We start from the raw sequence: 27,622 nt of genomic DNA, 5'->3' as shown, positions 1-27,622 counted from the left end.
GGTCAAGCTTTGATCCTATCGATCTCTTCTCGTAGTAAAACAATCCATAGTAGTCCCATTTTAATACGGTTATTTGCTCTCGAATGGGAAGATGTGCAGTTTCATCGCGTGATAATAATATTAAAAACATTTCTACATCCTAATCTTAACCTTGTCAGTGCTCTCACATTATATTTCTGTGTGTAAATGTCGCTGGAAACTTCTGTATATAAAGTCTTTTTCCTAGAAGAGTCTCACTTGTGATGAGTGGTTCAGGACATCCATTTCCGATATGGACCCCTCCTGAAATTATCTCGACTTACTCGGAGAAGGTGGGTCTGAGGGCCGACGCTCCTTTCTTTTTATAAGCGAGGTGTTTGAAAGGATTTTCAGTGTCATGTTCTTTCTAGTAGTAGTTACTTTTTTGCTTCGTATTTTTGCACAGCAAAAATACGAAGCAGCATCTATAGAATATGGAGGAAGACCATCAAACTTATCAATAAAATGCTTGATGCAACTGTTTGCAGCTATATGAGCGATGAGATCCATTTTCTCATCACTTGTACAGATGCAAAGACTCGCTTTTTGCTGATCAGTATGGATTTTTGATTGTTTTTTTTTCTGCGTTTTCCCTTCGTTCACCACTGGAGGTGAACCAACATCGGAAATTTTCCCAATGATGTCTTTATTACACTTCACTCCTCGAATTCTGCTGCTGTTCTTTTCATGTAATCATCTTAGGGCATAAACTGTTTGTTCGATTGGCAAACCGAAGTCTTAGATTGGGCCGAAGAAAGCGATGACAATATTGTGTACTGTGCTCCAACTAGTGCTGGCAAAAGTCTTGTCGCAGAACTTATTGGTACATCCTACCCATTTCTCTACCAACCTCTTGATCTATCTAAGTCGTATCTTTGTAGCTCTGCGGGTGGCGCTCACAGGCAAAAGGGTGTTGTTTCTGTTACCGTATATTTCAGTTGCGAAGGAAAAGTTGCGATTTCTTCAGGTACATACTTTGTACTGTTGTGAGTATATTCTTGCTTTTGAAGATATTTTATCAAATACCCACCACTAATTCAAATCAACAAAATATTATCTTACCTGATGCTCCGGAGACATAAAGTTTAAAATTTCGAGGGCTTAAAATTTTAATTTTCATTTTTAAAGTGGTTTTTCTTACCAGTTCTTGTAATGATTTCCCCTCTTTTCCAAATGAATCCTCAGGGCGCAGCTAGTGGAAGATGGCGTTTCTTCGATGATTCTGGTATGTTGGTGTAGCTTGACTCGTCCTTAGTTGTTTAAGTTTTCGGTGTTTGCTCCTCGCTTGTTTGTGTTAACTGTTGCTGTTCCATTGCTAACCAGCCTACTCTCTCTATCTTTACTTTCAGTTCTCTTTCTTTCTTTCTTTTTCTTTACATTTTCATTGCAATTTCCCAGACTTACAGTTACTCGTGTTTTTTTTTCTCACAGTGAAACTATCTCGGATGATCAGTTGAATTCGAAAGTGAGGAAGGACTTTTTGCCGTCTTACAAATGAAACTTTAACACGATTGAAAAATTCTAATTCTCTGCGATCGATGATGATGATCGAAATTTCTGTTCATATCTGCCAGGTAACGATAATGACAGCCTTCTGCAGCGTGCATGGCGACGCGTCGACATACAGATGGCAGCTTTTGTTGGTCCTCAATCCGCCCCGTCAAGGGAGTGGACTGCTGCCATATGTACCACGGAAAAAGCGAACAGTCTCCTGAATCATGCAATACTTGATGGTCTAATAAATGAAATTGGTAAATTTTTCTTTAGCCTTTTCTAAAGTACACGCTATATATAATACGGTCAGAAGGAAACGAAGCACGGTGCAGATGTGTAAGTGGCTGCGCTCGAAACGGCGCGGTGACGCGTAGCGGTTAGGATCGCGGTGAAACCATTGTTAGCTGCACTATCGCTGCAACTCGCGATGGTCCCAACTCGACTTCAACCGCTGTCTCCGTCGCGCCGCTTTGAGCGCGCCTGCTTACACAACTGCACAGTGCTATGTAATTGTCATTTGCCGCTGCGAGAAAACAAATAAACGAAAAAAGACTTTTTTCAACATTTTCGAAAGTCATTTCCAAATTTGGTGATGAGAGAATGTAGTTGAAATGGCTTTGAATATTTGAAACTGTAGTAAAGGTATTTCGATGGAAAATATGCGGTCGGTGAACTGTCTAAGGGTAAACTTCAGTGCTGTAAGGCTCGTAGTAATCTGACCATTTTCAGGTCTCATCGTGGTTGATGAACTTCACATGATCTTTGACTCTTCCCGTGGTATTGTGCTGGAATCTCTTTGCAGTAAGATAAATTTGTGGAATTCGCGGTTTGTGTGGCCTTCTACTTACTATCATTATCAGTTCTTTCTACCAAGTATATTTACACTTACGTGTTTAGCAATTCTTCAAGTAAGATTCGAGTGATAGGAATGAGTGCGACGCTAGAAAATTTGATTCAAGTCGGCGATTGGCTGAAAGCCAAGATATGTTTTATAATTCTTTGACTCTTTATGAAAGCCTCAGATTTTTTCAGATCCCAACTACAGCATCTTCGGATTACGTAGTATTGTAACTACAAGTGAGATCAGTGAAGCTGAAAGAGGGTGACTCTCTCTCTCCTCTCTCTCTCTGTCTCTCTCTCTCTCTCTCTCTCTCTCTCTCTCTCTCTTTGACTGGGATAGTAACGCGGGCATCCGTCACTTCCAAACAGGAATGGAAGCGAAAAGCGGCACTCTACTTTTTTTTTAAATTTTAGAGCTTGTGATATAGTCGGATCGGGCGGGTGTGGTGTAGCGGTTAGAGTTCCCGCTTCCTGCACGGCCGATCGGAGGTTCGAATCCGCTCTAGTGCTCACCAAGCTTTTCATCCCTTCGGGTTGGATAAATTGGTACCAGACTTGTCTGGGAGGATAAAAACACTGACTTGACACATCGACTAGCCCCCGCAAGTCATTGTATAAGCCACTTACCCGTCCGTAAACCTCAAACGATTCTGAATTGAAGTGAACGTGGCGGCGCATCTCAAGCGGATTGATCAACGCCAGACATTTTATCTTTTTTATAGTCGGATCAGAAGGAGCTGATGCCCGGTACAATGCGTGAGCGGCTGTGCTCAAAGTAGCCCAGTAGAAGTAGCGGAAAGATCGGGATGGGGCCATCGCGAACTTCAGCCATGAGTGGTGCTAGCAAAAATCCCGTTCGATCCTAACTGCTACCCTCCATTGCACCGCTTCAAGCGCAACCGATTGTGCGACCGCATCTAGTTCCAGACTATATCTATGCAATAGTAGCGTAGTCCTTTCAGTCGCACGAAGCATTCACTTTTTATCTGTGAAGTGTTCATCTCTAATCACCTATGTTTGCCGTTTCTAGGTATTCGAAACACAATTTCGTCCTGTACAGCTGCATGAGCGTATTTGTTGTGAGGGCCACATCAGCGACCTGAGTAGTGGCCACATCATCAGGGATGTGCCAAGGCGGTTTCGGACATTAGAAGATCCGGAATGTGTTCTTGGGTGGGTTATATGATTCTCCCCGAAAACTTTTTTGTTTTTTCTCTACCCATTTTCAGTTTGGCAGCCGAAGGAATTTTTCTAAGGAAGCTTGTTCTGGTGTTTAGCTCATCTAAGGCTGATGTAGAAAAGGTTTGAACTTTTCTGTTGACCGTCTTCGTTTTGTTACAAATTTGTGTTTTGTGTTCATTTTTTATTTTTTTTAAACGTAATATGAGCTGAATGTGTTCAACTGGGTGAGGGCAATGCGATTTCAACTGGCGTAGGGCACAGTGAGGAGGGAATGTATGGTTGTCAAGCAGAGAAAGAGAGCAGACTTATCGCTGTCATCTGGCTGAACACGTTTGGAGCCGAATATCTGTTGCCCGCTGTTTGTGCGGTTATGGCTTATCTAACCAGGATGAGCACAGGATTACTATTGTGTCTTCCGCTGCTTTCTCATTCTAATGTGTTTGTGCATTTTTTTACCTTTGGCTGTCTGACACCGTCATTGCGATAAGTGGTTTGTTAAGCACAAGCACTACGGTTCTGAGGAACTTTAGATTTTGGTTCAATAAAATCTTTATTCGAAAATTTCTGTTCAGATAGCTCTTGATTTGGCGAAAATTTTGGACGGGATCTATCGATCAAACCATGTCATTGCTTCTCGGGTGGACCGCTCAGCTCTTTCTGCCATTCAATCAAACATACAAAAAGCGACTGGTACCGTTGATGCTGTACTTTTAAAAACGCTTCCAAGAGGAGTTGCATTCCATCATGCAGGTTAAAAAACTGTTGAACTACTTTTGGGTAAAACGTTGGCTGAGTACAATATCAATTGGTCTTTTTAAGGCTTAACCTCCGAGGAAAGAGAGTGCATAGAGCAAGGATTTCGCGATGGCACCATTATGGTTCTCGTGGCCACAAGCACTCTTTCATCAGGTTGGCACTCCAACATCCGCGTTACTTTTTATTTGTTTGCGATAGAAATTTTCCCGACTAGGGCTAACATTGCGGAATTACGCACCGACTTATATATGTTGTCGACCAGTAACTTAAATTCTAGGCGTTAACCTGCCTGCTGGTAGGGTCGTCATCAAAAGTCAAGTCCGTGGTCCTGCTGCGATCAATGCTACTACGTACAAGCAGATGAGTGGACGAGCCGGACGTCTAGGACAAGTGGAAATAGGTTTCCAATGAATTACTAATTGGAACTAAATATGTACATGCAATCCTAATGCGAAAATACGTATCTGTTTTTTCAGTTGAAACAGTGTGCACAAACTTCTTAGCTGCAGTTAGAATTTCTGCAGTTCTTCAACAATATTTTTGGGGTGCAGTTCTTGCTTGTAGAATTGGATATATATTTCTTGAAAGTTAAATCAAATTCATGTAATGGGTTTGATTTAAAACGAAATGTTGCCTTGCGGCATAGCCCATCAAGAGGGCTACACCTGTCGGGCCCTGGACTTGTTTTTGGGTTCGATCTACTATTGGCATTTGGTCGTGTCCGGTTGTGATCTTCTGCCAACGAAAATAGTTCCCACATTTATTTGCCTATATCATTTATTTATGTCATCTTTATTATCTTATCTTGTTTTTGGCTCTGGTGCAATACAATGAGCTGGCTGAAATGGTTTCGCTTTATTATCGACGGCTGCTTTAGTAGATTCTCGGTCAGTAGCCGGCTTCGTTTGTCCGCACAATTAAGATGCGTTTTTGGTGCCGTCTTGACACCCTCATAGCATCACTTGAGATAATTGCAGCTACCGTACTCGTTTGTATACAAGGCCTTCATGCATTACAGTCATACCGTTTATAGACATAACTACACTCTTAGTATAGTGTGGTATAGTATCGAAGAATGAGTATCATTGCTCGTAAAGCTTCGCGTGGTTGGGCAGGACGAAAACTCCATGGTTATGCATATAATGGTCCATTAGCGGTCGTTGGTGGCCGAGTTGGACGGTGAGCTGCAGTGGTGACGTGAGATCAGTGAACGCTTAGGCTTGCGTACATTATAGACACTTACCTTCTCCTCGTGGTACTGAGGCCTCACATTCGCGTTGATTGAACTTCGACTCGATGGACCATCCTCGCTGTCGCTCTCACTAATGTCACTGGACTTCTCCACTTGCTCAAGATGAGCGGCTGCCTCCATGCTCTTCTTGTGCATACCTTAATTATAACACCGAAATACCAATTAAGTGAATAGGAGAAGAAGATGTATAGCATGATTCGCATGTATTTAGTTGTAATTTAGGGACGTTTAACAATTGACATGATCGTAATTATCGAGACGGTTGTTAGGACAATACCTAATTTTGCTCTTAGACTCCTCGAAGGTCATTACTGTTATATCGCCGATTACAGAACTGCGCTGTTGTGTTGTGGTTCTGAGCCAAATTTATCATCACTAGCATATGAATTAAGTGAATAATCAAACATCCCTTTTTGAGCCCATTTGGTAAGCATTCGAGTTGCATTTATGTTAATGAATATGTCATTTCTTATCAGATTTTGAGAAATTCTGCAAAAAGGGAAGAATATGCACAATATGTAATGTACAGGAAAAGACAAAAGCAAACTCAACTAGTGATTCTCTAAGCGTTTATCAGTAAAACCGTTTACGCCCTCACTGAACCTCAGCTGTCCCTTTTATGGCTCGTTGCTTTTCAAAGTGATATTCTAAGAAAAAGAATATTTTATTTCAATTCACATGCTCATTCGATACATGTACTTCCTCATGGTACATGGATCAAGTATGTGAACTGAAATGTTCAATTGGTTTATGTGAAATCCTCAAAAATACTTTTATTTTTTGTGCAAATGTGTACTTATTCACACTATTCGGGGTTCTACAAGTATTTATCGGTATCCTATATACTCTGCAGTATAATTACAGGTAAGAATCTAATTCGTTTCTCTTCTAGATTTCTAAGATTTCCCAGACTTGAGACTATTTTCTTGTGATGCTGACGAACATTTGCTTTTGAAAGTTCTCGAGGTCCCAAATTTGCAATGATCTTTTCTTCTATTCAATGGGGCGGATAGAAGAGTTCTAATGGAGTGTACGGAAGTTCTGTGATTAGTGCATCTTCACTAAAGATAAGCGTTATAATAGGCAGGATTAGCAGTATATAGCTGTCAGTCTCCGAAGATTGCTGGATTCATCTAATGTTTACGAAGCTCCACCCAAGGTCAGAATTTTCATATTGCTCACACATACGCAAGTACAGTATTTGCGTTGTGGAAGATGGCTGTCCGGGCCTTCTAACCTATTGCTGCTTGTAATTAGATAAGTGCGATGCTGCTATGAGCGATGGCGTAAACGGGTCGAAATCAGCCAGCGCGTCACAGCAAACACCAGGCGCTCGCCTCCCGGTTCTCCCTCTTGCCCTTAATTGCTGGTAATTGGAAACACATTCGAGAATCATGGGAACTGCCCCGATCGCTGAAGAATTACGGTAGCTTGGCTTTCATTGTTTTTGAGGCACTAAGGGAGCGCATCTGTAAATTCCATGGGATCTGGTTCTATTTGTGCTTTAAAATGAAAGTTGTTTGTAAGTAGTGCTTAGCAGGTGGAGCATTGTATTCCTAGGGAATATATTTTATTCTATCATGGAAGACTTCATACAAATGTCTGTTAAAGTAGAAAAGAGACGTAGGTGCAGTGAATTCGACTGATACAGTAGTGCGAAGGATTATTCTTTGCAAGAGCGTGTTCTGATGTAATCGGGTCACCTAGATCTAGGATAGAATTCATTAAAACATAAGTTTGCGGATGGTTACTTAAAATAAGTCTTAATGCTGTAAGCGTAGATGATTTATGTTTCTCGGCTGGGAAACTTTGATTGCGACTGTTCGCCTGCAGCTTACAGCATAATATACCAGGTGCATCGAGGCTACTTAAGAGAATACCCAGGTTACCCAGAATACTTCAATGCCGTTCTACATCTACTTTGTACTAATAAAGTTCCTAATCTACCAGTTCACTGTCCCCTAAGCGATCCCAGAGGAAGCGAAAAAATTCATAGATTTCTTTCCTGTAGCTAATTCGAGAAAAATCTTTCAATGCTTCTTAACTGCGTTTCACTGCTGAACGTTTAGTAATTTCAGTAAGAGTGAATGATTTACGCGAGAACAACCTTGTGTTCTCTGTGTAAAATGTTGTTGTTTTCCCTCTCTCAAAAGAGGGATTGACTCCAGTGCGTCGCGAAAAGAGCATCTCCCTAATTTAGCAAATGTCGGGAAATTTGAGACCAGCCAGAGCCATTGCTTTGCGAACTATTCCTAACAGATGCTTATGACGACTTTTTTTTATGCTCTACACCACTATTCTGTTTAGATTTTAAAGGATTTCTCTCGAAGACCTTACGAAACGTAACAAGAAGAACAAAACGAGACGGAAACTTCTTTTCTTGTTGAGAACTGCCGATAAAAAGTACAGTATCTGAGGGTGATAGTATCCGTAACTGACCGAGTAACCAAGGGGCAGCGCTTTGTTGAGGATCAGCGGCTTCAGCAGTTTTTGTGATCGTTTCAGGAAGTGGCAGCGAATGTCGCACCATAGCGCCATAAAGGCCGTATTCTGGAACCATGAATCATTTCTCAAATTAAACAACGCACATTCTGCATCCTACTCTTAACCGTATTCTCGCTCACCTGCCATTATAGTGCTCTTTCCCCATGTCTTTTCAGTTTTCCTCCATTTTGCTCTTCTATTCTGGAACCACACCTAAAATTAGTCGATTTTCTGCAGAAGCAGTTAATGTTCATGTCTGACTAGCTGTTCCTTCCAGTGTTTTCCTTGACATTTCTCCACTCTCCAGGGACATTGGGCTAATTTGGCTACCACTTAACCACTTTTGTGCAGCAATTTTCTACGAAGCCCTCTCTTGAAGTGAAATTAGCTTTTAAGCTAATTATCCCATGTTCATCAACGTATGAACATTTGAGTTGGCGCTTCAGCACAACCGTACGCAGCTATTTCGCCTGATAACGGGCGCCAAATTGGTTTAGCAGCTAAAGAGAATGTCGGTGCGAATGTATTGGCCGGCTATTGCCCACTGATTGGCCATTGTGCCGTCGTTTAGGAAATGAAATCAGGAAGTTCGAGTGTGAAAAGCGACACTAGTGGAGGAGGAATCAAGCAGCACGGATGATATTATCAATCATTCAAAGCTTCGTGTCTAGGATTTTATTTTACACAAGTGAGAGCTACATAATTAGATGGTTAAAGCGCGAAGTGCGAAGATGAACAAGCGAGATGTATTCTGCAGACGATGTCAAACAGTCAACGACATCACAGACTTGAACCAACCTGTATTCGATCTTCGGGTAGTTCCGTTTTCACTGCCAGGACTTCTCGAGCGTATACGTCTGGATAGTGCGCCTCTTGGAATGCTTTCTCTAATTCGTCGATTTGATATTGCGTAAAGATCGTCCTATAAACTTCATAGCGTCTTTGCAATACAATTTATTCGTTAGAAATTTCTATTAATTTATAGAATTTTAAAAGAATAAATCATGCATCATATCCATATATTCTTTTCTTTCTGTTGCAACTCTACTTAACTTCTTCACTGATATCTTGGAGATATCAATGTGCTCACCTATGTCTTCGTTTTTTGCGTTTACTTTTCCCGCCACTACTCTGTTGATTGTTACCTTCATCCATGGGTACTGACTGTGAAGCTGAGACCGGCATATTGTAATTCATTGGATTTCCTGGAAGCTGTTGCGCTTCATTTAAAAGATCAATGTACCTGCTGCATCCATTCTCCTGAAAACTTTCTCAGTTTTACCTGAATGTGTACCCGCAACAAGTTGTTCTGATCCGCAAAGCGGTCTTTCGAAAGACGCGCATGAACCAATGTCCATAGTAAAACTCTGGAAAAAAAGACACTAGATTTAAAGACATGGACATGGTCAAAGTGATGCTCACCTGCTGAGGAAAAAATCCTTGCGGACAGTATCCATGCGACAAGTAGGCATTCCCTTGTAATCCGAGGATCTCATGGATAGCAAAGCTCATTCGTTGAGGTCCAAGACCCATAGCAGGTCCTTGCATGGCCCCCATGGGCCCTGCAGCCATGACTCCGTTGGAGAGCTGCATCTCTTCGACTGCCATAATTAAGTGCCTGTAGAAGGAGTGAGAAGACGTGCGTGCTACTGTAGTAACAGGGACAGGGGAGGGCGGGGCAACAAGGCCATTGGCTAATTTTCAGTCGGGTGGCGCTGCTGAAGAACGGGCGCGGAGGGAGTGTGCAGAGGGGCGGGCGGACGGGCGAGCACCAGCAGATCGCATTTGCGGGAACGAGAGCGACGTTTGACTCGGATAGCAATTCGCGTAAATTAACAAGCGCGCTTCCGGTCAAGTTCAATCTTATACAAATTGCCCGTTTATGGCAAACGATGTGTTGAAATGCCGATAAAAGCGCGCGTGAAGTGGATGTGTGGTATTCTGATCGAGGCATCCACGCTCAGCAGAGGAATCGTTAGTTTATGAAGTTTATGAACGTATGGATATCGAATGTAGTGTTGTTATTGACCTATCGATGAGTTGGGTGAACTAACAGCTAAAGAATAAGTTCTTTAACTTCTCGAAGAGTGTTATTTCTTTTGTTATAATATAACGAGGTTGTCGAGCGTCGAAATGAGTGAACGTTCAGGAATTCACTGTCAAGGAAAGTGTCATTCTAATAATTACACAAATGAGCAGCCTATTCTTTAACTATTCAGCGTCTACCAACCAAAAAAAAAAACACTGTTCAGCTCTATTTTGCTGCCGTTGTGCAAAAATGATCTTTTATAAGACCATTGTAGAGACCTCTAAAACAAAAGATTAAGGAAAAATCTGAAGGTTAACTTTTTTGATTGGGTTAAATTTGGTTGTTTGTTTGTTGAAGTGTTTAACTGTATGTAATGAGTACAGGTTTAAATCGCTTATTGGACACCTATTCATCCCCAACATACAAATTTCTATTGAAAGAAAATGCACATGCTATCCTACCGTCCTAGAAAACTAGAAAAAACGGCTCATTTCTTGTCTCTTGATCTTATATTAATATGTTTGTGAATATTTGCACGCGTTGAATATCAGAAGATCAAAGTCGAAAAGGATTAATTCACATCTTTGCGTCTTTTGAAAGTAACTGTTGGTTTTTTTTCCTTTTGTCAGGAAACGTGTCAGCTAGTCGTTTTGAAGAAACTAACTAATAAAGAAACTCTGAAACTGACACTGAGGGGCGCAGATCGATCGCTAAGTGGTCGTTCTGTTTAACTTCACTGACCTCAGGTGTAACTGACGATGCATAACTTTTTCGGAATTAAATGAATTAGGGAAGGTTATAAAGTAGTCTAGAGGGTTTTCTCCTAACATACATGTCCGAGAGATCGAATATGTTGTTATTGTTAATTGTTGATAATTGTTCGACCACATTGGTACGTTTTTACCTCTCGGTATTTCCGAGAATTGAAGTCAACTTGAAGGATGCGCTTGGCTACTGCTCGTCCTCTGATTTCAATGGAGGCTTAAAAACAGCGGAACAAACTCGAGATGCAGCTTATGCTAAATATATTATCGATACTACGTGAAAAACTGAAAATTTTATAAGCAAAAAATTTCCAAAGGAAAACTTTTTAGAAAAGGTAAAGTTTGGCATAGTTGATAATTGATATTAAACCATACCTCTACCATTCTTATTTTTGCGTACTTTTTTAAATTACTCTCTTAATTCTCGCAGAACAAGAATCAACAAAGGAAAATCTTCAAATTTCTCAAATCCTCTCTACACCTTTATCACATTTATACATGTATTTATTTAACAAAACGTGACGAATAAACATACACTGCCACTTTCTAATGACATGATTGGTTCTGTTCTAGAAACTATAGTTTAAATGAAAATCACGGAGAACACGTACATATAACAGTTATTTCTAAACTTTAAGCTGATAACGACGAAACGACTGAATTTTGGTGGAGCCCCATACATTTCCTTTTCGATTTGTTTCCAGAGCTCTCAAATTTTTCTGGAAATTGAACGTCAGCAGTGGACTCTGTTTTGCTAACTTAGGAATAAACAGATGCATCCAGTGCCGTAAAAGTGCGCTTAAGTTTTTCTGCATTCTCTTTGAGTCGAGCACCGATGCTGTCACTGTTACGCGTTCATTGTTCAATGCGAGTGCGAGTAAGCAAGCACTAGGGAAAAGTGTTAGATAGTATCCAAACAATTATCCCAGGTTAAACTTGTGGAGTGCGACAAATTGGGGAAAAGACAAGCTTGCGTAGTTTGCAGAGAGTATTCGTTGTGAGCAGCAGTAGGTCAGTAAGCTAATTTTTCTCTATCTTTCACTTTCATAAAACTTTTTTTACTCTGCATTTTCTATCATTTCACCAATACTGTAAAGAAATTCGTAACTATTTAAGAAGTTTTTTTTTTCAATGTTCCTTCTTAAGTGACAACAATTCTTACGAAGAAACGTTCTGTAAATATCTGGTCAATTTTATACCTGCTGAAGAAGAAATCCAGTTTTTTTTCTGTCCACTGCGACTTCTTGGCAGTGGGAATGTTGAGAGAGTGAAGGAGATAGGACAAGGACGGAAATAAAATATGGTAGACGTGAGAAAATCTCTTTTTTTTTACGAAAGGATGGAAAAATGGGGAGAAGTTCAATGAATAAAACAATGGGATTTTGTAAGAAATGAAATTGATAGAAGTGATTTCTCTGGGAAGACTAAGAAGGGGACGAAGATAGCGATGTAGACCCAGATAGGAGAGGTTGCGAAGATGAAGAAAAGGGAAGCGAGGAAAAGTAAACAGATAAAAAAGTAATTTGGGCTAAAAGAAGAGCTAACAATTATCACAAAAACAAGGCTGTGCATACAACATATGAAGCGGAGGAGAGAAAGAGAATTGCTTGGAAGAAAGATGGAGAGAAACATCTATAGGGAGAAAGAAACTTGTCTGAGGATTTGAAGTAAAAATCCAGTGATCACTGGATCTGTTAGAAGATTGCCAATAAGTTCTCTACGAAATTGTGGTTATTTTTTTCCTTTTTTTTAAAGTAAATAATAATACGAATGAGATAGTAAATTGCATATGTATATTACAAAACTCAGTATTGTTATATATGTATAAATATACTGGTATAATTTCGTTGTCCTCTTTTTAGTTGTTAGACTATATGTTTGTTCCCATTGTTTGTTATTACACGACAAACTAGAAAGAGAAAGAAAGAAAAAAAAGAGAAAAAAGCAAAGCAGGAGTGGAACTCATGGGAGCGTTTGCCGCAGACCTAAAAATATGTATGCAATTATGTTTGATTAGGATTTGTTCTCGTTGGACATTGCTTTAATTACCTGCCATGATTATCTGAAAACGATTATAAACGAGAAATTCACAGAAATAAAGGAGACAAAATGTTGACAGAACAGCATAGTATAAAATGTATACTAGTTATTAAAGTTATATATAGTAGTTATTAAGTTATCTTATTGTAATTATTGCAATTTTATATCCACTTCTTGGTTTCTTTTCATTTTCTCGTTCATTTTAGGCGAAAGTATACTTGCTGTGAAGAAGAGCGATTTTCAAGAAGCGCTCCGTCTCATTCGATTCACGCCGAGCAGTTCTTCGCAGATAACCAGAGATCACACAAGGCTGACGCTTGAGGCATGCCCGATGTACATAGCTGAAGTTACCTGGCAGTGAACGCGCATCAGTACTGTTTAGTGCATTTGTGATGGATTGGTAACGAACACGCTAGAAGTGGAGGAAATTTCTCGCGTTACGCTATTCAAACCTCTTAGGAGTGCGGAAGACGTTCTATGTGATTTGGTTAAGAATCGTTTCTTAATTGTAGACGAAGAGAAAACTGAAGATCAAAGCTGTGAGCTGCCTGTTAGCTATTTTTCTCTTATCATTGTCCAATATTTGCCCTTTTCTAAAATTTCAGCTCCTTCTTTGTTGCCAACACAACTGGGACGCGCAACTCTAGTTTCTGCCCTCCCTCCCGATGCAGCTCTGTTTGTGTTCAGTGATCTTCTACAGGCTACAAAAGCAATTGTTTTGGACACAGAGCTGCATATGCTGTATCTCGTAAGTCATGTTCTCGGATTATTGTTCATAAAAGTGCGAGATATTTTCACCAGGTTACACCAGCGAATAGTTCTGTTTGGCAAGGATGCGACTGGAACCATCTGCTCACAATCTTCTCGAAATTGAAAAGCGAAGAAAAGAGAGTAGCGAAATTGGTTAGAAGTTTTTCTAAGTCCATTCACCTCGAGGTCTGAAATTACAAACTTTACTTGGCTAGAATTCATATGTCCAGATAAATCTATTTCTATCTTTCTCGATGGGTAGCAGTTTAGCTCATTTTTCGAGGCAGTGAGAAACCACCTTTTTTCTCGAAACTCGGAATAGACTAATTCCTCGTTTTACACCCCAATTTCATCTCCTTATTTCAGGTGGGAGCAAATGATGGATTTCTTCTATCACGTCTCCGAGGTGCAAGCGTTGCCAACTATGACCGTAACTATCAGGTGAGATGAGTTTGCCGACTCCTTACAATCATAAATTTATTCAAATTGGTTCAGCTTCACCTCCGATTCTTCTCAGCGCTCGCCCTTTTCGATGTCATCAACGAAAAGCCGATCGACCAGGTTGCAGCCCGCTTCCGAATCAGCAGAGGAACGCTCCAAACGTTGCAGCAACAAAGCGCCACCTATGCTGGTAGGCCGCCTCAGTATTTTCGGCCTATTAGTCATGAACGAGTTCGTGACATCGTTTGCAGCTCGCTGTGGCTGATAATTGGCCTGTGTCCCCAGTGCCTTCGAATTGCCTCTGTTAGATGGTTGATTGGCCCCCTTAGGCAAGAGTAGGGCGATGTGCACCATAAGATGGTCAAGTAAATGCATAGTGAATGGAGTTCGCACACATACATGCTAACTATTGAAGGGATATCCCGAGAAGTCATTGAGGAATCACTGTTTCCAGCTATGGTCGTTGCATTTTGCTCTCGACTGGGATGGACGTATTTGCACGATCTCCTCAGAAGCTTCGCTGCTCGGCTGGCATTTGGTGTACGTAGAGAGCTGACTGAATTAGTCTCCATCGATGGCCTCGATGCCACTCGGTTGTAGTTTCTCAGATAACGCTTCTGTGCTTGCTTCTGAAATGAGGAAAGGTTGTTTTAGAGCCAGGATTTTCCACGATCACGGCATCACTTCGTTTGCTCAGTTATCTAACTGTACCACGAAAAAGATAGCAGAGATCCTTTCATTGGCTGTACCATTTAATAGGTATCTTTTTTCCTGCTTTGCCTTTTGAATAACCGATTTCTGCTAAAGTTTGTTGTCTTGATGCGTCCCGCATGATTACGCTTCACATAGAGAACGATACTCTTATTTTTGTCATGTTTTCTTCTACATCCTCGTTTGGCTACTGTAGATGACGAGCGGTCGTGATTGGCTCAATTGAGGCTGTGAATCGTGTGAGTATGCGTGCCTAATTGTACATGAACGAGACATTCGAATTTAGGCCGAGAACTCGATCAAAACGGCTTTGTGGTGGTCGCCACAACTCGCAACGAACCTAAATTTTAAGTTGTCATTGGAGATGGATTAGAAAAACTTTTGAAAAGGTTACCAACAGCCGTGCATTAATTTATTTATGGGTCATTATTCGTTTCATAGATGTTTGGTCAAATTTCTTCCTAATTATTATTATTCCCAAGGTTAGCTATGTTTTAGTTCCGGAAGGTCAGTTTAGTGAAGACCGGTTTTTTAAATAAGGAAAAATAGGATATTTTCATTTCGTTCCATTTCGCTCCAAAATTCACCCCGAGTATGCACTTAATTTAATGTATTATTTAAATAAGTACTCAAATATTTTGTATGTCTGCTATAAAGCTAATAAATGGGAAGTGGAAACAACAGCTCTCGCGTTATGTATAATAGCACGGCGATGGCGATACTTTCTACTTGCGAGTGTTGGTAAGGATTCGCTAGTTATTCTACTAAGCTCTCTGGAAGTCTACTACTTTACATAGTAATGAAGTCCCAAAATCATTTGAAATAATTAGATCTAGTGGTACTAAATGAATTCTTACAATTCTTGAAATTTATGTGCTGCTAAGCTCGCCACCAAAAGAGAGCACGATTAGCTGAACACATTGAAAAACTGATCTTGTAAAGAAAAAGATGTTTCTCAAACTCATTTTCGTGAACATTATGAAGACTTTACATAGTTCTAGTTCTAGAAAGACAAATTGCGCTAATTGTTCTTCCTATCTTTCTCAGTATTGCATTAAACTCTATCGAGAGTGAACGGAAAAATAGGTAGAGTCATGCCAGGGTCCTCATGTTCCTTTTGAGCAGTTCTTAAAAATTGATGTTAGACGTTGCGGAAGCTTAACTGAGTAGGCCGCTCACTATCTTTTTTCACTTTCTTTCTTCAAGGGGACTGAAATGTAAAAGTCTACCATATTGTCTCAAAAATGTTTTGACCGCAGGGAAAATTAGTCAACATTGAAACAATTCGTAAGCACAATTTATCTGCAGTTTTCTGGAATTTGTTTTTTGAAGTTTGAAATTTTCACCCGAGAAAAATTGAGATAATCCAGAAGATCACCAATTCTCTAGCGTTAATCGATGTCTTCACTCTTTTTTCATGGATTGAGCTCTTCATGAAATTGGTTGTTTCATGGAACTGTTATACTTAGGTGTTTCCGAGGGCTTGTACTTCTTCTGATGAATTTTGTGTTTTACTGTGATGTTCGTATTTATCTCCGTAAGGCATTTTATGCTGAATATTGGACAGTTAAGTGTGAAAAGTTGAAGACGTAATCCGCTCTCCTCTCTGCAAAACACGTGTCAAGCTGACTGGACTGTGTTATCCATGATTCAAAATACATAATCTATATAAAAATCATAATCCTATAGACTGCTTTTCCCCCTTTTCTTTTCCTTCGTTCCCTTTCGCATATTCTTTTCTTTTTGTGATCGAATACATTTAATGAAGATAAAACTGTGGTTGTAAGTATGGAACTATGGTTCTTTCTGTTCCTGTTGCTTACCATTCGCTATTTTCACTCGTGCTTTCAAATGCTCTGTACTACGCGAAGTAAATTCCGTAAAACTCCAATTCTTTAATTTTTTTCTTAAACTGTTCGCTCTTTTTCTTAAAAGGACTGAGTTCCTCCTATTTCCCTCAAAATATCCGAAGAAATCTGGTTTTTCCTCTCTTCAAGATTTGCACTCGCGTTTGTATCTGATTCGACTGTTTTGAACTACAAATTCAAATCATTCGAATGGTTGCTAAGTCGATATGTACCAGAGTAAAGAAGTAACTTATTCTCAATTTTTATCTAATTACGAAGGAAACTGAGAGCTCCAATATATCAACCCAATAAACGTGTTTATTCGAACCTCACAATACATACCTCAGCGTTTCCATGATTCACCACTTATCCTTGACCGCACACGGCAGAGTCACTAGTTTTTCTGAAAAATAGCCAACATGGAGCTAACAAACTACACGAAGAGTGTGGGTGGAACGGCTGAATGAAATGAAGAAGAAAAAAGGATCCATTCTATCTCCTGCTGAGGGTTTAATAACCGATGTTTACATGAAGTCTCCTCGCACAGCATCCATCAAGTGTGATCATGTATCAACTACGACTCGGATGTTATTCGTAGTGACAGATGATATTCAGTGTTACCTTAATGTTTTGTTCGTTGTTTGCTGCAATATGGAGGCATTGTTGCGCGTGTCAATTACAGTATCTGAATGGTGTTCAGTGCCCGTCCGTAATTGCTATAGATACTGTAATTGGCTATAAGGTCACATACGATGATGGTGTTGTAGAAGAGTTGCGTAACTGTGAACAAGGGAACAGCTTGCTCTTCCTGAAATGACAATTAATAGGTTGCATAATGATTATGGAATAACAAGGTGGCATTAAACTGATTTGAATAATTTTCTTTTCCTCAGTGACAATTCTGCCGACGGATTGAATGAATGGCTCTTTGGTGAGGCACGTATGCGACTGGAGGAGGCCGCTGAGTTAGTGAAGGAACGTGCATCGAACTCGGTCAAAGAACATCTCCGGTAAGTTCTTAACCCACTGACGACTGCGCGCTTTTTTCGTTTACCTGGGTCCAATCAACTCCTACGAGCTATATTTGGACAAACAAATAATGGCAATAAATGATACTAAACTAGTTGAGTGCAAAAAAAAAAACTTTGAAACAAAATTGAAAAGTATGCTGATCAGCATTGTCTCACGTGACCAAGAAATGCTCATTTTACCGTTGAGCCTCGCTGTCGTTAGAGAGTCAAAGACAGTGCTTGTGAAATTTTCCGATGTTGGATTCCATCCTGTAATGGAATGGGTTCGGAACATAGTTTGCAGATATGGTCGCAAAGAGGAAAAGCTTCTACAAATCAAGGAATCGAAAACAACACAAGGTTCAGTTCATTCGACAAAGCAACCCTCAACGCTCGTACGAGAAATAGTGACAGGGCCACAGAACTGATCAATTCATGTGACGAAACAACTCTTTGTGCGTGTGCTAGTGCTGGTATCCACTGTATGCGCTCTAATTCATGTTAATACTTTCACTTCTCATACGGGTGTAGAGGGTTGTTTTGTCGAACTGTTGTGGATTGAACTTTGTGTTGTTCCTGACGCCACTCGTTCCTGGATTTCCAGAGAGTGGTTCACATTTTCGTTCTGATGCGTGCATTCTAAGCTCCACACTCAAACAGCGACCGTAAACCACCAAACAGCGAACATTTCTCCTGATTTTGTTCCTAATGTGCGCAGTTTCTTTTCGAATATGTTCACCTGTTCCATTTCAGCTCCCTCGGACTCAATGTGGACTGTGTGAACCAGCTGTCACAAAGCGTGCGTACTCTTTCCAGTCCACAAGAGGATGACTCTAGTATAGGCAACTATTTTAAGCTCTACATTTGTTTTTTTTCATGGGCGCATAACTTTTATAATTGTCCAGAAAGGCGATCCGCTGTTTCTTTGGTGGATGAGAGTGAAAAACTTACTGCTTCTAACGTTCCGGAAGACCCAACTAACAAAGCTTTATCTCCTGTGGTTTCGGAGATAACTTGGAGGTAAGCCTACTTTAAATTTCTCTAATTGTATTATCGCTCGCAGTGAGTGGACTAAGTATGGGGTTGTCCTTTCTTAAAATGATGATTGTGTCGAGTTTCTACAGGAGAAAGCCAGTTTTTAAGAAACAAAGGTTCAATTGAACCTAAACTCAACATCTTCCCTTATTATGTCCAACTTTTTGCATAATCAAACAGATTTACTCGATTCCATCGGAGTTGTAGAATTTCATTTTGGATTAGTTAGTTAGATCAGTTAGGACTAATCTCAGGGTTTAAACTGTGCTCTTACACTTTTTTCGCGTCTAACGATATCGAAATCAGCTTTTCAGTTACACTCAAAATGTAAGTTAAAACTGATCAATTTATTGAAATATTATGTAGCTTCAAGGGGTTGATTATCCAGGATCAGTACTGACTTTCTTGTACACCTTATCTGAGCACTCTGGTTTTTAATCGATGAAATATTTGACCACCTCCACTTCTTTTCATTTAATTCAATTTTACGTTAGGAAATTGAAAGAAAAATTATCATTATGTTGATTATTATACTATCTCACAATCCCGAAAAGCCCTTTTTTCCGTACCTTTAGAAAATCGAATTTTAATGATTTGCCAATAAGCTAAATGGAGTACTCTGCAGATCGGTTGCACAAGAGACTGAGAACAGCATTTCTGACAAAGCTGAACTCACTGATAGCATTCTGGAGGAGAATAGCGTTGATCTGTTCAGTGAAAGCATGGAAGAGGTATGAGGGTTTCTTATCTTGATTACAAAAAGATTTTTTTTCCTTTCAAAGGTCTTTTTCATATTTGTTTTAGTAAGTAATCTTATGTTAACTGCAATAAAGCGGGTGGTTGTCTTTGGTTTCTATAGCTTAAGAGTATAGTATGTGGTGGAGTTTTTCCACACAGATTTTTTTTTTCATTCAGCTTACAATTGACGACAACTTGTCATCTCGTAGACTATCAGCAGCGAACAAAGAGGAACAGTTCGAAGAAGTCGATGATTTAGAAAGCAGTCTTCTGAAAGTTTCTATGATCTGCGACAAAGAAAATCAGGTTTGTTGAAAACGAGAAGGTTGCATTTTTTCCCGCGCATAGTTCAAATATGATTTTTCCAGGAACCAAATTCTGCCTATGATCTTCCGGATTCATTTGTGAGATTTTTTTGTGCTTTCAACCTTTTCAGTCAATATTAAGCAGTACTTATTCGTTTAATAATAGTTCACTTCAAGCCAGCTACGTGCTTGGACGGATACGTACGTACTTCTGCCGATTCTGGCTACAGATCCATGGCAGGGTGTTCTCCTTTGAGTACGTTTTTGTGGATATCAAAATCACTCTTTTTTCCTTTGGCCTTTTTAATGTCCAGTATCTCCGCTTGCTTCTTTATTTGTTACTTTATCCTGCTCTATGATTATTTTAAACAGCTTTCAAGGAAATGAATGAAGAGATTTTTTTTTAGCAAACCGTGGAATATTGGGTGAACGAAAGAACACACCTTCTTCGTATTCTTTCGAACAACATCCTTCTAGTAAGAGAACCAGAGAGACCGCAGTTGTACGTCTTTTTTTGTTCTTCTTCCTTTAAAACTCCGTGAATTCTGTTGCAGGCTAATTCTCCCTCTTGTGCCAGTCCTTTAGGAAAAGCGTCGCGCCTTGATAGAGTTTCCACTGCAGCCACGGAATTGGAGATAAATGATGTTTGCAGGTGAATGAAGTTTGAATGCAACTCGCAAGAGGAAAAACATTACTGCTTCTTGTAGAAGTGAATCTGCTTGGAACTACTTCATCCAACGCAGCTCGTTGTGGACCAAAGTCGGCGTGGCTTTAGCCACAAAGCGTCATGATTCTGCTGAACAGAACGTTGTGCATGGGATCTCTTTCTGCACATCTGAGGGTGCACCTCATTATATCCCTCTTAGCGAAGAGTATTTCCCAGGTGATTTTATTTTACTATTTGTCTTTTTTTTATTATTTGTGTTTTACCGTCTAATAGTATATTCCATTTTTAAAGGTAACGAAACGGAAGAAGCATTGTGCCCATCATTTACTCCTTCACAGTCAATCGCATTGGAGGAACGGATTTCCTGTGTCGCGTCCATATTGAAATCCTGCGAAGTATCGTTGATCGATGCACTAAGAGACTGCTGTCTAGTATGGAATGCTCTGAAACTGAAGGTTTTCTGTTTCTCTCGGCTTAACGAATGGAGTCTGATTGATGAAGAACTTCAGATTTCGCAGCCGCTCTGCGTTTGTTACACGGCGTTCCTCTCACATTTGCGAGCTGGTGAGCGACCGCTGGCAATCCGTGAAATTGTCGCTAAATTTAGATGGGATTTTGATGTGGGGCGACTGCTTCGAATGAATCCTCGGATATCTGCTGCTGTACAGTCTTACCTAGCTCCAAGGTCGTTCGTTAATATCGGCTATGATTTCATTTCATCCTATTCAGCCTTCTTTGTATCACTTGATGCTCATTGCATTACTGTAGGTTAATAGAGCATCTTTCACCTCTTGTGGTTAACCGTTCTTCTGCTGAGAGTTTATGGCTGGAATCGCGTTCTATGCAGGTGTAGTTTCAGTTGAACTCTCCTCTTTTTTCTCTTCCTTTCTCCCGAAAATTTGTTTTAGTAGCCTTTTTGAAGCTTGCTAAGCTGAAAACTAATCGTAGTATCTCCACGTTCTTTTTTATTATTGTTATTAGAATGTAGTCAAGTTTCCGTCAACAGTGGCTTGAAGCGTTGAAGCGACACAAAGAATGGCCTTGAGAGGCTCAGTCGTTTCACGTTGGTTCTAGTATATGCACGGGATAATTTTGATTACTTACAGTTGATTAGCGTTATCCGCATGTATACATTGCCGTGCTTCACTTTATTTCCTCTTTTCTTCGCGACGTTTTTCTTGTTTTCGTTTTATTTCAAGTTTTTTTTTTGTTCTAGATTGTCAACAACATATGTCTCGGTGGTTTTTTCTTCGATGTTGGTCTGTGCTCGTCGTTGGTACAGAAATTGAAGAAAAAGACGGAGCATCTCGAACGGGAGTGTTTCGAGTTGGCTGGTCGTAGCTTTAATCTTGATAGTCCTTCTCAAGTTGCCGAGGTAAACATGCAATGTGCAAAAAAAACCACAGTACACAATTACGATAGTCATTGTTTTTGGCCTATAACTGTTCAATGGTATAGATTTGCCGACAACGTTCAAAAGTTTGCAAACATGCAGCATAGCCGCCGGCTACTCTAGTTTCTGATTTTTGGAGGAGAGATCTATTACCACTGCTGAACGTGACAAAATAGGACGACTGATGATTTTTCGAAATTCTTCCAGCAGAATAAATTAATTCAGAGCAATTTTCTTGGGGAGACGTAGCCAAGAAAAATTCTTCCCGCTACCACAGCTCTCTCTTACTTTTCTTTTCATTCTTATACCTTTAAAATATTTTTAAGGTGCTTTTCTCTCGTCTGAACTTGTCGTATCCTGGTGGAAAGACGTCCAAAAAGCATATGTCTACAGGCAAATCTGTATTAGAACAGATGAGGATGCAACATCCGATTGTTGACAACATCCTCCTATACCGACGTCTCAGACATGCAATAGGAGTAGGCAAATTGCATCTTTTAAATGTGTTTCCTACTCATTGTAACAGTTAGAACACCTATTAATAGCAATGCATTGTACCTCTTCAACGGTGCGTCTGTGGCGATGGATTTGTGCGGTCGCGATGTGATATGTACACCTCCACTGGGCGAATACTGTGTATGGAACCGAACTTGCAGACTACACCGAAGGACACGTTGATAGACGGGATTGGTCTGCGACATCTCTTCAGAGCACAAGAAGGTGGGACCAGTAATTCGAAATCTATGAAGAATTATCTTATCAGAATTAAAGGCCCCTGGTCTCATGAGCTATTCCAATTTCGGACTCACTTGAGTGGTTCGAAGCTGTCTTCACTCGAAGTACAGTTCCAGAAAACTCAGATGAGCTTCTTGCAAGTTATAGTCAGAGAATGGCTGTGCTTTAATTTTGATAAACATCATAATCTCGACGACATTTGCATGATTTGATGTGAAATTAAAGGAAATGTTCATTCCAGGTTGTGTTTTGGTGAACGCAGACTATAGCCAACTTGAACTGCGTGTTCTTGCTCAGCTCAGTGGAGATTCTTCTCTAATCACACATCTTAGCAGTGGTGAGCCTTAGTTAATGGTTATGTCAGCATTAGAGCTGATGACTGAAACTCTGAATTGGTTTATCCACTTTCCTTTGCTTATTTTTCCGCTTTCGTTCTTTCTCCCCTTAAATGATTCAGATCAGGTCGCGATATTTTTGCGGAATTATCAACGAAATGGCAAGTTTCACGCGATACGGTGAAGAAACTCTGTTATGGAATCATCTATGGAATGGGCTGCAAAACACTCTCTGAAAGTATTAAGAAAACTGTGGAAGAGGGGAACGAACTGATGCAAAGTTTCTTCAAGTCATTTCCTAGTCAGTCATTCGCTTTTTCTTTTTTCTACACCTCACATATCAAAATCTTATTCTCTAGAAGTGCGCACTTACATCAACAGCACGAAGGAAAAAGCTGTCACTACTGGATTTGTCTCAACTTTCTTAGGTGTAGATTTTCTCATAATTCGATGGGTTTGTTATCCGCAAAGGATGCTCACGTTTTATAGGTCGGCGACGGGTGGCCTGCAGTGCTCGAGGCCGGCAAGAGGATGTGGCTAGAGACGATCGTCAAAGCATCAATTATACGATACAGGGAACGGCTAGTGAGATTTTCAAGAAAGCACTAGTAAGGCTTGACGAAACAAAACAAGGTGGGGACGACTGCATTGAACTATCTCGAAAATCCTGATGACATGTCTGTCTCATTTACGCAATTTCACATATTGGGGCCAAGTATTCTTTGAGGAAATTGAAGTAGCAAATCATGATTACTCGCGAAAAGCAAGTCGAAGATTGCTTGTAGCACTTAATCACAGTCAAACAGCCTTCGGTAACGAAACGTCTAAGATTTGGGGTTTACTTGATATTTACTCATAAATGGTGGCAAGTGTCGCGTGGTGATAGGAGGTCCTCCAACGTTTGTACAATTCTGCAGTTCGAAAGCGCCCAAGTCTTCCATCCCTCCGAGGTCAATAAAATGACAGCAAATTAGTATAAGAAGGTAAGGACGCTGATTGACAAATACTCGCTTAGTAATCGCAGTTCAGAGCGCATACGCGTTCGTAAACGTCTACGATTCCGAATTTGAGTCGAACGCATTCGACCTTCCCAGAAGGATCGATCAACGCTAAGCACTTGGCTCCTATGAGGGTGAATCAGTGACTTACTCACGAAGTAACAATGCGTTGTAGATGCGACCTCTTGTTTTCGAAAACAAACAAAAGGTATCACTGTTGTCATCACCAAGACGCAGGGATCTATGGTTATTGATGTTACTGTTGCGTTATATATTGAGCCGCAAGTCATTTCTACTGGAGATTTTTGCAAAAATGTGACTACAAATAAGATATACGTTAAAATTCGCGAAAATATCGAAAACATCGTTTTGCAAGAAGTCAAAAGGAAAAGAAAGGTGTACCTTCTCAACAATACGTTATGACGACATATGGCTTTCTAACATCTCCGTTTTCGATAGATCGACAGGTGACTGTACCGCCTGAAGAGGAACTCTTACCAGCTTTTGTAACACTACATCTATGTGTTTGACGTGGCGTGTTTCAGATATGCAAGGATATCAGATACTGTAGTCAGTGGAAGTGTGAATTTGAAAGGTCGCAGATTACAATTTTTCTTTGATCCTTTGACAACAGCGCTACTCGCGTCTTTTTGGTAGTCGCGCTTTTTTGGTCGGGTGGGCAGGGTCAAGCGTGTAGTTGGGAAAAAACAATTCTGGTAACGATATTCTGATATTCTTTTGACAGTGATTACAAACGATTGAGAGTTCAATCCTCGCCGGAATTTTTCCATTTTTGCAAATTAGAGGAAACAACTAATACGGAAGCAGATCACATTCTAAAAGCATTTCCTCTCCTTCCTACAGACAATTCCCCTCACTGACAGTGATTACAGACACTGAGTAGTTCGATCTCTGCCAGAATCTTGATTTTTTCAAAACGAAAAAAAAATACTCAGACGAACATTTCACCGGCAGTTTTTCTTAGATCGTATTTAGAGCACTGTACCTCACATACAGGTGTTATTTAGAGACTTTTTTAGCGATTAGAATCAGGGTCTGATTGGAAATTACTGCTGGACTGGTCGGATTTTAGTAGGTTGAAATAAATACGAATAACGGATTAGAGAAGAGACGGAGGAATACATAGGTGGCCGCTTTCCGTGAAGGAAGATTTGCGCTATAAAAGGGATAAAATATCTTTCGCAGGGATCCTTCGGGTTTTTTTTTGAAAGCTAGTCGAGAAAAAGCAGAGAAATTTAGCATTTTCCTCAACTTTTCTCAACTAGCTTTTGAGAGAAGAAAACTAACTGGAAAAAAAACTAAAATGAATTATGATAACATAAATCCTGCGCATAACTTGTTCATAACTCTGTGCGTCAGCGTATAAGACGCATATAAGACATATGAGACGAAGATTAAGCCAGCGACCTATATCTACGTATCTCGCTAAAAGGAGAAAGATTAATAATAAAGTGCTAGGCGTTATCAATCCTTTTGGAATACGTCAGGGCGCTCAGATTCAATTCAGAATCAGTACGGCTTAGGTAAAACCTCATGGGACCAGCTAGCGTATGAAGTCAATGTTTTTGTCCTTTCAGATAAATTTGCTAGATAGATTAAATGCAGCGTATCACGTACCTGACGTGGTCGGGAAAAAGAAAAAGGTAGAGTTGGGGTTTTGAAACACGGATATGAGGATGGCGCACTCTCAATTCACTCTAATCGTCCTAAAAAAAACAGCGTGAGAACCACCTTTGTTCCTACGAGGTACCTTAGAACGCGGTCAGGGAAGGGTGATCGGAGTCAAACCTGTTCGCGCAATCTACAACCCGAACTCACCGTTTTTCCCGAGGTTTCAGTCTTTGGAAGCTTGATTGGCTGGGGATGGTTTTCACTATCGACAGAGAATTTGTAATGGGAACCTACCAGATAACCGTCTGCGAAACAATGCTTGAGGTTCATAGCTAGGGAGTGTATAAAGAAGGCAACTCTTTACATCATGACGACTAGGAAAAATTTAAAAAAAAGAAAAAAGAATTGCTGTCATCTAGTAATATTTCGAGGATTGAGAAGATATTCACATTTAGTTTTCTATGTCTCTCTGTATCGTTTTCTTTCAAAGGCAGCGTATCACGATTTCAACGTCATGAGGAACCCACTGCGCAAGCGTAGAGTAGTAGTAGATTGCGGAACCCAGCCTGGTTCCGCTTATTTTTTCCTAATCGTCGTAAAAACAGAAAACGTCGTTTTTAACGACGACTTCAGTTGCAGCACGCCACTTTTGCACGCGTGTTGCAACTGAAGTCTTTTCTAACGCGTCTACGAGCGAACGATGGAGGATTAATAAGGCCTGCTCACAAGCCTATTCAAGTGAAACCAATGAATAGGCGGCAGAGGAGACTGGAACGTGTACGTAGAGACTAGAAACCAGAGCGGTTCCCACGCCGTTTTTTTAACGCTTTCGTTGTAGATTCCACACCATTTCAAAACCGTGATACGCTGCCTTTAAGCAAGTTCTACAATCAACGAATTTTATAGTCGTGCGCTCACGCTGAATCTCAATCCCTTATCGCCCATCGTACAGTACTACTCTTGCAGGAGCTACACGGATAGTGCTTACGATCCACGATGAAATCATCGTTGAATGTGCGGCAGAAGAAGAGCAAAACGTGAAACGTTGGCTGCGCAACTGTCTGGAGAACGTGTTTCCTGAGTTCAAAGTTCCCTTGCCTGTGAAGATTCGCTCGGGACCAAACTGGGGATCACTGTCTTAGAAACCTCTTTACATCTTTCATGGTTACGAAACGGGTGTTAATTGTTCAATGTGTATACTTTCAGTAACGAATCTATCTGTGATGAATAAATTATTTATGATTGTTTACCGTCTTGTTTCAAAAACTTGGTTGTGCTGGCACAACATTTATTTAACTTCTTTTTCTCCTGCGCGGTGATTTTTTGCCATCGTCCTTTTAGTAGATGTTTTGTATGAGGGTTCATCAATTTGTCTTCATGTTTGTTCATTGGATAACTCATTCACTTTTGGTGGATACGATCTCATTCGTCTCTTCGGTTTTTTCTATCTTTTTTCTTTTTTTTTTCTCGTGAGCTGTTCTATTCAGTAATAGGTAATCTGTGCAAATGGGTTTGTGAAGGCTAGACTTTCTTCAAAAAAAAAAAAAAAAACTTTGCTTTCTGTCAAATTGAACACAAAATATGGAGTTTTTTGGGTGCGTAAAAGCTGACAAAGCCATTTATTTCATTGAAATGTTTAACGAAAATAGACTCCTGGTCTGCAAAGACTAGGTGTTTTGGGTAAAGACTGGGTCGTTTGGGAGAGGGGAAGGCGAACACTTAACACTAGTTTTTTCGAAGATTTAAAGTTTACCAATTTGGTGCACAATTCGAGAGTCCTTTCCAAAATTACGGAAATAAGCGCTACTGTACTTGCAAAAATTGGTAGCAAACTAGACTAGACCACTATCAACTATAAAATGGTTGGCGTATTAAAATCACACAATTGCCCCGTCGTTCCAGCAGAAAGCACCTTATTAGTTACTGGTTTTTAGAAATAGTTTCTCATGAAATTGCTCATGATATCCATTCATCTATATCCTCACGTTATTTATTCCTCTTACATTTTTTTCACAACAGTTAACAGTTTAACAGCTTTCAACAAATTCTATGTGGGTAATTCTAATCGATTAAACAATCAATTTTTCTCTGGATTTATCAGTAGTTGCCTTTCTGTTGACAGACTGCACCTACACGATGTATTTCAGATCTTCATGATGCAGATCT

At 40.2% G+C, this 27,622-nt stretch overlaps 2 protein-coding genes across 6 annotated transcripts; one reads left to right on the top strand and one right to left on the bottom strand.

Moving 5' to 3' along the window:
- Nucleotides 1–242: 242 nt before the first annotated feature.
- RB195_010744 (uncharacterized protein) lies at nucleotides 243–26,598 on the top strand (the record flags this gene model as incomplete). Of its 4 annotated transcripts, XM_064191877.1 has the most annotated exons (41): nucleotides 243–311; nucleotides 721–841; nucleotides 900–985; nucleotides 1,619–1,769; nucleotides 2,242–2,338; nucleotides 2,410–2,470; nucleotides 2,545–2,574; nucleotides 3,383–3,525; nucleotides 3,582–3,654; nucleotides 4,107–4,284; nucleotides 4,354–4,443; nucleotides 4,568–4,690; nucleotides 13,066–13,181; nucleotides 13,242–13,398; nucleotides 13,465–13,607; nucleotides 13,661–13,762; nucleotides 13,976–14,050; nucleotides 14,105–14,240; nucleotides 14,505–14,643; nucleotides 14,705–14,809; nucleotides 17,502–17,618; nucleotides 18,372–18,460; nucleotides 18,524–18,638; nucleotides 19,279–19,384; nucleotides 19,569–19,697; nucleotides 19,760–19,795; nucleotides 19,874–19,952; nucleotides 20,104–20,198; nucleotides 20,251–20,348; nucleotides 20,404–20,579; nucleotides 20,655–20,818; nucleotides 20,873–21,048; nucleotides 21,132–21,210; nucleotides 21,580–21,738; nucleotides 22,083–22,235; nucleotides 22,302–22,476; nucleotides 22,733–22,828; nucleotides 22,954–23,127; nucleotides 23,186–23,254; nucleotides 23,316–23,459; nucleotides 26,423–26,598. In XM_064191877.1, 41 exons carry the CDS (start codon nucleotides 243–245, stop codon nucleotides 26,596–26,598), a joined length of 4,800 nt encoding a protein of 1,599 aa, XP_064049458.1. The 4 variants fall into 4 exon arrangements, with proteins under 4 accessions (XP_064049458.1, XP_064049462.1, XP_064049461.1 ...); XM_064191875.1 differs by lacking the exons at nucleotides 243–311; nucleotides 721–841; nucleotides 900–985; ... (7 more) ...; nucleotides 4,354–4,443; nucleotides 4,568–4,690 and adding an exon at nucleotides 12,784–12,814; XM_064191878.1 differs by lacking the exons at nucleotides 13,066–13,181; nucleotides 13,242–13,398; nucleotides 13,465–13,607; ... (24 more) ...; nucleotides 23,316–23,459; nucleotides 26,423–26,598 and having other exon boundaries at nucleotides 4,568–4,701.
- RB195_010745 (uncharacterized protein) lies at nucleotides 5,373–9,634 on the bottom strand (the record flags this gene model as incomplete). Of its 2 annotated transcripts, none has more annotated exons than XM_064191879.1 (8): nucleotides 5,373–5,474; nucleotides 5,534–5,679; nucleotides 7,982–8,092; nucleotides 8,167–8,239; nucleotides 8,825–8,948; nucleotides 9,117–9,246; nucleotides 9,309–9,393; nucleotides 9,449–9,634. In XM_064191879.1, 8 exons carry the CDS (start codon nucleotides 9,632–9,634, stop codon nucleotides 5,373–5,375), a joined length of 957 nt encoding a protein of 318 aa, XP_064049460.1. The 2 variants fall into 2 exon arrangements, with proteins under 2 accessions (XP_064049460.1, XP_013296594.2); XM_013441140.2 differs by having other exon boundaries at nucleotides 9,117–9,231.
- Nucleotides 26,599–27,622: the final 1,024 nt, after the last annotated feature.

This window comes from Necator americanus, chromosome III (genome assembly GCF_031761385.1).
Source record: "Necator americanus strain Aroian chromosome III, whole genome shotgun sequence".
Taxonomy (NCBI): Eukaryota; Metazoa; Nematoda; class Chromadorea; order Rhabditida; family Ancylostomatidae; genus Necator; species Necator americanus.
The sequence above is the reverse complement of the archived record's forward strand: the minus strand, read 5'-3'. Positions and strand labels throughout refer to the sequence as shown.